Source organism: Grampus griseus (assembly GCF_964374135.1).
Source record: "Grampus griseus genome assembly, chromosome: 14".
Classification (NCBI taxonomy): domain Eukaryota; kingdom Metazoa; phylum Chordata; class Mammalia; order Artiodactyla; family Delphinidae; genus Grampus; species Grampus griseus.
Genome location: NC_139008.1, coordinates 21,635,711 through 21,647,178, shown reverse-complemented (window position 1 = coordinate 21,647,178; position 11,468 = coordinate 21,635,711). Strand labels below are relative to the sequence as shown.

At 46.4% G+C, this 11,468-nt stretch overlaps 1 protein-coding gene across 2 annotated transcripts; it reads left to right on the top strand.

Annotated features, from left to right (window-relative positions):
- Positions 1-9,651: 9,651 nt before the first annotated feature.
- Positions 9,652-10,808, top strand: LOC309832048 (apoptosis-associated speck-like protein containing a CARD; the record flags this gene model as incomplete). Of its 2 annotated transcripts, none has more annotated exons than XM_082669567.1 (2): positions 9,652-9,946; positions 10,552-10,808. In XM_082669567.1, 2 exons carry the CDS (start codon positions 9,652-9,654, stop codon positions 10,806-10,808), a joined length of 552 nt encoding a protein of 183 aa, XP_082525693.1. The 2 variants fall into 2 exon arrangements, with proteins under 2 accessions (XP_082525693.1, XP_082525692.1); XM_082669566.1 differs by having other exon boundaries at positions 10,498-10,808.
- Between the last annotated feature and the right edge of the window lie 660 nt (positions 10,809-11,468).

Here is an 11,468-nt window from a genome sequence, read left to right as displayed (position 1 = left end):
TCATTATTTGTGTTGTTATAATTATTATGATGTAACAATTACTGGGTTTAAAAAATGACAGAGGTATAAAGAAAACAGCAGTGTGTCTCATTATTCTTGAGGGAAAAAAAGCAAAACCAAATACTCACCAACTAAAAGAGAAATGAAATAGGAAAGCCAGATGGTTTTTTGTTTGTTTCCATTGTGTATTTAAAAATTGAGCCCTGGTCAAGTAGAAAGCTTTTGTATTTGTTTCTAGCAAATCCTGTAGGAACAGGACTAGTCTGTAAATCACCTCAAATCGTGTTCTTTATAAAGCTTTGCGTACCATCACCCAGGCCCTCACTAAAGTAGCGCTGGGAAAATTGGTCTTGATTGAATTAATTCTGTTGGGACTGGAGACCCGGGGAACTAACTGGTCCCAAGTAACCAGAGCCTTTCCAAAATGAAGGTTATGCAATATGCAATATCTGATTAGGGTCAGAAGTTGTACAACCTGGGCAGGTAGAAGGGAATTCTTAGGTGATCACATATGCTATGAGTCCAACTGCCATGTTCTGTTGAAGCTCTAATACCTCCTTGAGATCTTTTATTATTTACTTTAAATATATTGTGTTAAAATTTTTACTACTCTTTTTAGCTTCACTAGGAGCAAAATGAGCCTGCTATTGTAGTTTAATATGCTATTTCAATCATTTTGAATTTGCATCAAAATAAATGTATGATTATTCAAAAGACAGTAGGTCTGTGAGTCACCTCAAATCATCTTCTTCATATGGCTTTGGGTGATATCACCCAGGTCCTCAGCAAAGTTTTAGCTGCCAAACATGGTGGTCTGGTTTTAGCTCAAGGGTCTGGAAAGAAGTCATCATAAAAGGGGAGGGCAGCCTTCTTCCTCCTTCCCAGCCTGGTGGTAGCAGCAGTGGTTCTGGGGAGGCTGGTAGGAATTCCAGGGGAGCAGCACAGGTCTGCTGGCCAACTGAAGATCAATGATCTAGAATATAGGTTAGAAGCTGTTTTGCACTGTGGACTGACAGCAGATTAACCAGTGTACAACAAACATTGGCCCAAATTGTCCAGAGGGAAGGGGGTTGCTGGTGCTACACCACTTGGCTGGGCTATGGAGTTAGCATACTTTTGTATAACATGTAAATAAATACCTTTCTAGGCTTAGTTTACAAGGAGCTTCCATGGAAATTATCATATTGTTTTTTTTAACTCATTGATGTGATACATTGTACGAGCAGATATCCTAACATCTCAATTTGTTTCTAAGGTTTTTATTGGAGTTCTAATGCTTTGGAGATGAAATCCCCAAGTCATTTCCAGGTAGAGGATTAGGAACTTTGTACTTTGTGATTCCCAAGTAAAGGCTCCCTGCTCAGCCAGTTTGGATTTGAATCCTAGTTCTGCCACTGTACATGCTGGATGACCTTAAACAAGAGATTTAACCACTCTGATCCTGTTTCCTGCACTGTAAAATCAGATAGTATTAGTAATATTAGGACCAACCTCCCAGAGTTGTGGTGAGGCATAAATGAAATCATTTTGTGAAGTGTTTAGCTGGTAGGTGTTTAATAAGTATTATATTATATAAGTATTATTGATGTTTTTTAGTTTATATTATTAAAATAATGAAACTACTATTAGCAGTAATGACACGCCTAGAGGGTTTACAGGCCCCTGTGCCTGCACCTCTGGAAGTTCCTTGCTAAGCCTCCGTAGACTTTGGGGAGAAGGTGGCCACTTGCACTTCCCTACCCTTCCGTACTGCCACTACCACACTAAAGCTGACAGTAGGGCAGGGCTGTCACTAGGGTAAGCCAAGCACAGTGACTGAAGTACTCACTTCCAGCGCAAAATTTGGGGACATACTCAGAACTCAAGATACTCAGTACTGAAGATTTTTTTTTTTTTTGCGATACGCGGGCCTCTCACTGCTGTGGCCTCTCCCGTTGCGGAGCACAGGCTCCGGACGCGCAGGCTCAGCGGCCATGGCTCATGGGCCCAGCCGCTCCGCGGCATGTGGGATCTTCCCGGACCAAGGCACGAACCCGTGTCCCCTGCATCGGCAGGCGGACTCTCAACCACTGTGCCACCAAGGAAGCCCCTAAAAAAATTTTTTTTAATGTAATATTGAAAAAAAAAACACTAAAAAAATTCCATGATAACGAAACTACCAACATTTTAAATAAAGCTAGGATCAGGATTACTGATTTTTCCTTTTGTTTTAGCCTCCCATATAGCACCTCATGGTACTTTTAAGTTTTTTATTTTGAAAAAATTTCTAAATGTCATATTAAAGTATTTATCTTGCTTATTGAGTTGGTTTCCTCTTAAACAGGCAAGCAAGGCATCCTGGTTACTGGCCCCTACATTACTAATAAGTTTATTAATATTCTTCCTATTAAGTCATTACTACTAATAGTAGTTTCATTATTTTAATAATGTCAAGGCAAGCGTCTCACTCCTCTCACTCCTAGTCTGTCTTCGGGAAGTGGGGGACTGTGTTGTGGGCCAGGAAGAGCAAGTGGTAAAATATTTGGGAAACCTGAGACAGGTGGGTTGGGCGAGCCAGGAGCCGGCAGGCTGCCCGGAAGGTAGGGGCTCCAGGGTCCGTGGGCGGGAAAGGGGCCGAGGCAGCGCTTGCTGGGTCCTCCCGCCCGCCTGGTACGGGGTCGGGCCTCGCCTTTGAGGGGTCCGTGCGGGGAAGAGGCTGCAAACCTGTCCGCGGGGCCGCCGGCGGGGCGCTCGGGTAAAGCGTTGGAAGGAGGTACCGCGCTCGGTCGACTGGCGCCCCTCAACGGCGGGGCGGAAGCATTTACCAAGGCCTCGGCCGTAAGTGTACGGACCTCCTCGCCCTTCCTCCTCCTCCCTAAGCCCTCCAAATCGGGATGCTCCGCCTACCGCCGCCCCCCGTCCTCCTTCCAGCCCAAGAGCGTGCTTCCTTTCCTCCCCCCGCCCCTCCCCCCCGCCCCAACTCCCTACAAACACGCAAAAACCCACTGGGACTTAGAGTTAATTTTTAACTGTTTTTATTTTGGTTGTAACAGTGATTAGAAGGAAGGTTTTGGGAGGTTCAGTCAGCTTTAATTTTAATTTGACTTTAGACAAATGAGTTGATCTCTGAATCTCAGCTATTATGTAGGAATATCATTTTACCCATCCCATAGGATTTTTCTTTTTTAAAAAAATTGAGGTAAAATTCACCATTTTAAAGTATTAGAATTCAGTGGCTTTTATTACATTCACAATGCTGTGAAACTGTCACCACTCATTCCAGAACATTTTAATCTTCCCTAAGATAAACCCTGTACTCATGAGCAGTCATTCATCATTCCCCGTATTTCCACCCACTGGCAACCACAAATCGGCTTTCTGTCTGTATGGATTTGCCAATTCTGGGCATTTCTTATGTGGATGGAAATAATCAATAAGCCAATTAGAGCCAAATTGAGGATGATCGTCCGGGAGACGGTCTCTCAGATAACTCTGAGGAACTGCTCCAGAGAAGCATGATTTTCCGCATAGTTTCATATTTCATCAGAACAAAGAACACCAAACAAGTCAGGAATACATTCCTTCAAGATTTCACAAAAACAAACAAAAAAACAGATCAGCATGTATACAGTGAGTCAGTATGGCCTTGGCACCTGGGAAGGGAGTCTTATCGAAGAAGTATGTAGCACTGACATCCCAGGAAGGGAGGCATTTAATCTTTATTTTTTAAAAGAACATTCTTTACTTCAGGTACCCTTTTCTTTAATGATTAAAGCAGATGTACAATGTATGTTTGATAGGCTACAAACAGGCGGTTTTAGCTAGCATAAAATTCAAGTTAAATCCTGTATAAGCTAGAATGACTGCCTCATAACTCAATACGTGAAAATTTCTTCCATCACATTTATATATAGAATCATTATAATATATGGTCTTTTGTGTTTGGCTTCTTCCACTTAGCATATTTTCAAGATTCATGAGTGTTGTGTCATGTATTACATTTTGGATAACACCACATTTTGTTCATCCATTCTCATGGACTTTCGGGTTGTTTCCACTTTTTGGGTATTATGAATAATGCTACTGTTTTTGTGTTGACATATGCTTTCCATTCCTAGAAACCTAGGAATGGAATTGCAAGGTCATATTGTTACCAAGCCCAAGCTCCTTCTGCTCATCGCACAACAGGCCAATAAATCGGGAGAGGAGTTGTTGCAACAAGGAATAACGATTTTAATGGGAAAGCTAGCAGACCGAGAATACAGCAGACTAGCGTCTCAAAAATCCACCTTACCTCAGTCCGAATGCGGGCTCCTTTTATATACCAGAGGGGGGAGGGGGCGGGGCCACTGTGGCACCGACCAATGGCTGAGCGGGGCTGCTGCAGCTAGCGCCTGCCTCTCAGGTCTCACACCCTGAGTAGAGAGGTGCGACCCCAGAAAGCCGCCAGGTCTGAAGAAGTACCAGGTTGCTCCAGCAACGTTGTCCTCCAGGTCTAGGTGAAGCGAGGCGCAGAAGCCGCTGAGACCCCGGTGGCCACGTGGAGGCTGTTGACACATCCTTTCCTGGGATCGCTGTCTGAGGCGGCGGGCCCCCTGGGCTCAACCCGCGGCTGGCCTCACCGGTCAGTTCACGACTGATGACGTGGCCTGGGAGCGGGTGTCCCCAGGGCGGAGCTCCCGCCCGCCTGCCCGCTTGCGCAGTGGGTGGCCGGCAGGTGCGGGGCCAGGCCGGTGGGCTAGGCCCAGCCGGAGCGCGGAGAGGAGCAGCGGAGCAGCCCCTGCCCCAACCGCGCAGCCGCCGGCGCCAGAGAGGGAGGAGGAGAGGGCCCGTCACAGTTTGGGTTCGGGCTGGGGAGGCCCCTATTACAATATGGTAATTATATGATTAACTTTTTGAGGAATGGCCAAACTTTACCACAGCTGCTATATACCACGTTACATTCCCACTAGCTGTGTGTGAGGGTTCCAGTTTTCTACATTCTTGCCAACACTTACTTTCTGTTTAAAAAATTAAAATGTTTTTAAAATTATAGCCCTCTTAGTGGGTAAATGGTTTCTCATTGTGGTTTTGGTTTAAATTTCCCTAGCAGCTATGTTGAGCATCTTTTCATGTGCTTGTTGGCCATTTGTATAATTTCTTTGGAGAAATGTCTATAGATCCTTTTGCCCTTTATTTTATTGGTTTGTCATTTTGTTGTTGAGTTGTAAGAGTTCTTTGTTCGTTCATAACGTGAAATCCTTATCAGACATATGATTTGAAAATGTTTTCCATTCTATGACTTGTCTTTTCACATTTTTGTCCTTTGATGCTCAAAAGTTTTGATTCTGATTAAGCCCAATTAATGTATATTTTCTTCTGGTGTCATATCTAAGAATGCATTGCTGAATCCAGGTTATGAAGATTTACCTATGTTTTCTTCTAAGAGTTTATTGTTTTAGGTCTTACTTTTGGGTGTTTGATCCATTTTTAATTAATTTTTGTATATATTGTGAGGTAAGAGTCCAACTTTATTCTTTTGCATGTGTCTGTTACCAGGCCCTCTCCAGATTCTTGGGCAGCAATACCATAGAAATGAATTTCACTCCCACAAGGCTCTTAGGTAAGCAAAGCTTTTTATTAAAAGGATAGTTTGTGCACAGGGGAGAAGGCAGAAAAGAGTGCCAACTCCCCAAGGACTTTCAGGGAACAGGTTTTAAAGCGAGTGTGAGGGAGGGGGCAGCAGGTGCCCGATCAGCTTGTGCTCGATTCTGAGATTGGTTGGCATCAAGATGAAGTTTCAAGAATCATCAACCGTCAACTGGTGTGGGGGTCTGTGCACTTGCGGTCAGCAGTTTTCATCTGGTGGGGATCTGCCTCCTGCAAAAACAACTTGGGAATGTCTGCCAGGCCTTTATCTATATGTTTCAGGGAACTGGAAAGCTTTAGGCACTTTGTTTTAAGGGATCTGTGAAGCCTGCTTGCGCAAGGTCGTTCCCTGGGTCCTTTTCAAAAATGGCTGTACTCTTGTCTTCCAGTCTCACGCCTATTTAGTTGTTTAAGCACTGTTTGTTCAAAAGACTGTTATTTATTGTTGAAAATCAATTGACCATAGATGTACCGGCTTATTTTTGGATTCTCAATTCTATTTCATTAGATTAAGATATATCTATGCTTATGCCAGTACCAAACTGCTTTGATTACTGTCACTTTTGTAGAAAGTACTGAAATCAGGAAGTGTGAGACCTCAAACTTTGTTCTTCTTTTTAAAGAAATTTTTGGCTATCCAGGGTTCCCTGCAATTCTATATGAATTTTAGGATCAGTGTGTGCATTTCTGCAAAAAAGGCAGCTGGGAATTGACTGACTCTGTAGATCAATTTCGGGAGTACTGCAATGCTAACAATATTGAATTTTTCATGAGCATGGGCTGTCTTCATTTATTTAGGTCTTCTTTAATTTCTCTTCCCCCAGTTTTATTGAGGTATAATTGACAAATAAAATTGTACTATATTTAAAGTGTACAACATGATGATTTGATATATGTATACCTTGTGAAAGAATTCCCACATTCAAGTTCATTAGCATATCAATCACTTCACAAAGTTGCCCCCTCTCCTTTTTTTGGTAAGAACACTTACAATTTACTCTCTTAGCAAATTGCAATTATACAATACAGTATTATCAACTATAGTCACCATGTTTTACATTAGATCCTCAGAACTTATTCATCTTATAACTGAAAGTTTGTACTTTTTTGCCAACCTCTCTCCATCTCCCTCACCCCTTAGCCATGGCAACCTAGAGATTACATTTAATCTATAGATGACTTTGGGCAGTAGGAACATTTTAACAATAACTCTTCTGATCCATGAACATGGGATAGCTTTCCATTTATTTGTCTATTCAATTTCTTTCATTAATATCTTGTTTTCAGTGAATACATCTTTCACTTCTTTAAATTTACTCCTTAAGTATTTTATTATTTTTGATGCTTTTGTGAATGGGATTGTTTTTTGTCTCCTTGTTGAACCTGTCGTTTTGTTCTTGTATTGTCTTCCTGATTTCATTAAATTGTTTATGTGTTCTCTTGAGCTCTCTGAACATCTTTTGAATAATTATTTTGAATCCTTTGCCAGGCAATTAAACTATCTCCATTTGTTTGGGGTCAGTTACTGGAAGTTTGCTATGTTCCTTTGGAGGTGTCATGTTTCCCCAATTCTTTGTGACCCTGGTAGTCTTGTGTAGGTGTCTGCACAACTGAAGAAATAGTCACCTCTTCCAGACTTTATGGACTGACTCTGGTAATGAAAGACCTTCTGTGGGTGGGAGCATGCTGGAGTCTGTTGTGACTCTGTATCTAGTGGCGCAGGCTGCCAAGGGCAGGGGCATGTGGCAGCTCTGGGTCCAGGGTGGGGGGTGGGGGCATGATGTCTCTCTCGGTCAGGCCACAGGGGTCCACAGCATTGACAACTATGTGGTCCTTGGTGAGCATAGTGGGGTATCTGCAATGGCTACAAGGGCTATTGGGGTCCTTGTGGTGCCTCCAGGTCCAGAGGCTACACACAAGGGCAGGCAGCAGTGGCATGGAGCTGCTGGTGGTGTGTACATACCACCAACTGGTGCCTAAGTAATGGCAGAGGCTGGTTGCGGATACACACACAGTGGTAGGGGCCAGGGCCAGGAACAAGGGCCAGGGCCATGTGAGGGTACACAGGCAGCTTCAGAGGCCCTGGATGTTGGTGTATGTACATTCTGTGCCTGCAGGATCTCACATCAGACATGCACAGCAATGGAGGCTTAATGGGGATCTAGCTGGCTGGGTGCAGGTGCACAGTTTATGGGGACAGCTGCAGGTGAGCCTAGTGGTGCAGGCAAGTGACAGGAGATAAGGCCAGAGCTGAGCCCTCAGGCAGCTGTGGGGGCCCCAGCTGTCAGTGTGCAATTCCATGGCTGCAGGATATTGCTACAGGTATGCACACTGCCTTAGAGGCTGGTGATGGGAATCTACTATTATTGTATTGCTGTCTACTTCTCCCTTCAGTTCTTTAAATATTTGCTTTATATAGGTGCTCTGAGGTAGGGTACATAAATATTTATAAATGTTGTATCCTCTTAGTTAATTGATCCCTTTATCATTATTTTTTTTTGGAATTTTGTTTTTTTTTTTATACACCAGGTTCTTATTAGCTATCTATTTTATACTTATTAGTGTATATATGTCAATCCCAATCTCCCAGTTCATCCCACCACCACCCCTTCCCTGCTTTCCCCCCTTGGTGTCCATACGTTCGTTCTCTACATCTGTGTCTCTATTTCTGCCTTGCAAACCGGTTCATCTGTACCATTTTTCTAGATTTCACATATACGCGTTAATATACTTCCTCCCAGAGGAAGTAGCATTTAACTTAAGACCTAAAGTCTTGAGAGTTTGTCAGGCAAAGAGTGAGGGAAGAGAGCTCCAGGCTGAGGGAACAGCATGTGCAAAGGCTTGGAGAAGCAAAGGAGCCTGGCAGATTTGAGGAACTGAGAGGCCAGTGTGGTTGGAACTCAGAGGTGGAGTGGGGGGCAGGGTGTGGTGCAAGAAAGGCTGGTGAGGTCCACAGGGACAGACCAGCAGGGCCTTCCCAGCCATGTTAAGGGCAAGGTAATGATTCTGGGCACAGCTTGGCCTCCAATGCCATCCCACACCACCTTTCATCTGCTCTTCTGGGTCAAGCCCTCTGACCCCAGAATTGCTCTCTACCCATGACTTTCCCTCCAGTCAAGAATTTTCTCAACTATTGCAAGGGTCTCTTGTCATCACTTCCCAAGAAATTCAATTCCTGGGGGACCAAATTCTGGAAGCATTTGTCAAGGTCTCAGGTACCATCAGGTAGCCCATGTTATGTTGGAATATTTACTAAGTGGAAGAGTGAGTGTTATTATCCCCATTTTATAGATAACGAAACTGAGGTTTGGAGAGATAAAGCACACACAGTTATCTCTACAGTCTTTTTTTTTATTATTATTTTTTATATTTTGCGGTACGCAGGCCTCTCACTGTTGTGGCCTCTCCCATTGCGGAACACAGGCTCTGGACGTGCAGGCTCAGCGCCCATGGCTCACGGGCCCAGCCGCTCTGGCATGTGGGATCTTCCCGGACCGGGGCACGAACCCGTGTCCCCTGCATCGGCAGGTGGACTCTCAACCACTGCGCCACCAGGGAAGCCCTCTACACTCTTTTGACACCTCATTTCTCCCCAGAATTTGGGAAGCTACATGGTCTGGCTGTTAGGATTCTATGACTCTGATTCTATGACATGTCAGAGAGGATGCTAAGGTTTAGGGAAACATGGAGATTTCAGGGTTCTAAAATTCCACAGTTCTAAGCCTTAGCGCTCCAATAAACCAGGTTTCTGATGTGTGCTAGCTAGTCCAAGCCTGGAGAGGCAGGCACCACCCATGAGCCCTTTTCCACCCGGTCTCCTGGGTCCCACCTCACAGACCAGCCAAAGGATGCGATCTGGGCACCCCCTGATGGCCAGGAGAGGATGGGAAGGAACGGGATAGTCGGGAGCCTTACACCCGAGGGCAATGTTCTGGGGCAGAGGCCGGAGTTGAGAGAAGGCGGAGAGTTCCAGGTCCCGCCGCAGAGCAGACTTCCTGCTTGTCAGACAGCCCAAGTGAGCTACAGTGGGGGACCCCGGGAGCCATGGGGTGTATGCGTGATGCCATCCTGGATGCGCTGGAGAACCTGACTGCAGAGGAGTTCAAGAAGTTCAAGACGAAGCTGCTTTCAGTGTCGCTGCACGAAGGCTACGGACGCATCCCACGGGGGACGCTGCTACCCACGGATGCTGTGGACCTCACCGACAAGCTCGTCAGCTACTATCTGGAGGCGTACGGTGCCAACCTCACGGCGCTCGTGCTTCGCGACATGGGCATGCAGGAGACCTGGGGCAAGGGGGAGCTCGCCTCCTCCACCCTCCGCGCAGAGGTCCAGACCAGTATGCCCTCATCTGTACCCTCCTCCCAACCCGAACATTTGCCTCTCCTCACGCTTTCGCTTCCTGTTCCTCCTACCCTTTAATAAAAGCTCCTCCTGCTGGGGAGGCTTGGTATTGACCTTGGCTTCCGGAGCAGGAGATCCCTGACCCCAGAAAGACTTGGAGACACCACTTAACATTTTCTTACAGGCCCTGGAACCGTGCCAACCGAGATGAAGTCCCCTCGCCAGACAGCAGCCAAGTAAAGCCTTCAACACCCAACCTCACCTACCTGGGCACCTCACCAGCCCCGCCCCACTGCACCCCTGCACAGCCTAAATCTGTTGTCCCAAGGCCAAGAGCACCCAGAGAGCGCAAAGCTAGACCAACCCTCCCCACCCAGCTACTCACACACCTCCAGGGCCCAAGCCTGGTTGGGAGGAGAAAGGGAGACAAAGTTAAACTCATCCCACTATAGGTAGAGTCCTGGTGGCATGCCCATCTTGAGCCCCACCGCTTAGGGTTGCATTCAGGGCAATTTCTGAAGAAAGCCTAGTGTTCAAGAGGGACAGGCTCCAGCACCCACCCTGGTCCCAGCTCATCCCCTCTCCTCCTTCCCGCCCCAGCACTGCACTTTGTGGAGCAGCATCGGGCGGCCCTCATTGCGCGGGTCACAGACGTGGATGGGGTGCTGGACGCCCTGTACGGGAAGGTCCTGACAGAGGAGCAGTACCAGGCAGTGCGGGCGGAGCGCACCAATCCTACCAAGATGAGGAAGCTCTTCAGCTTTGCTCCAGCCTGGAACCGGACCTGCAAGGATCTGCTCCTCCAGGCCCTGAGGGACACCCAGCCCTACCTGGTGGTCGACCTGGAGCAGAGCTGAGGCATCTTCCCCAGCAGCGGTCCCACAGACAACCCCTGGCTGTTCCAGCCATCTTACCTGGAGTCTCTGATTTTTTTTATACACGATATATGAAAAACCAGCTTGTACTTGGTGTGTTTCCTACTTCCAGCCTGGAAGCACATGCGGAGCTGAGCTACACATCCAAGCCCCACAGAGGCTCAGGTGAAGCTCTAGTTTCCGCCTGTTCCTGGGGCAGCAGGCTCCCCAGACACTTCATCCTTCCTGCCTCAGTCACCATGGAATAGTCCCTCACCATTTTGTGGCTCCTTCAATGCCACCCCAGAGGGTCTGCCCTTGAGACCTGTGAATACAAGTTAGCCTTGTGGCCAAGGTCTAAAAGTTAAAATAGAGGTATGTACAAAGGGCCTGAACTGTGGGGGGCCATATCTGACAGATGCATTTAGAAACAGACTCGTCTACCAAGCTTCTCAATCTCTCACTTTTTCATAGGAAAAAAAATTTGCAAAATGAGAGCAATTTTCAGGGGAAGTGACAAGAGTATCATCTAAACAGGACAGAAGAGCACAAGCCACCGAGTGTCCCTAGGGCTCCTTCTGGCACGGACACCAGCAGGCGTCACTCCTCCCTCTGCTCCCTCCCACCTAGTGCAAGAGGGGTTATAGGTCACACTTTGCCCAG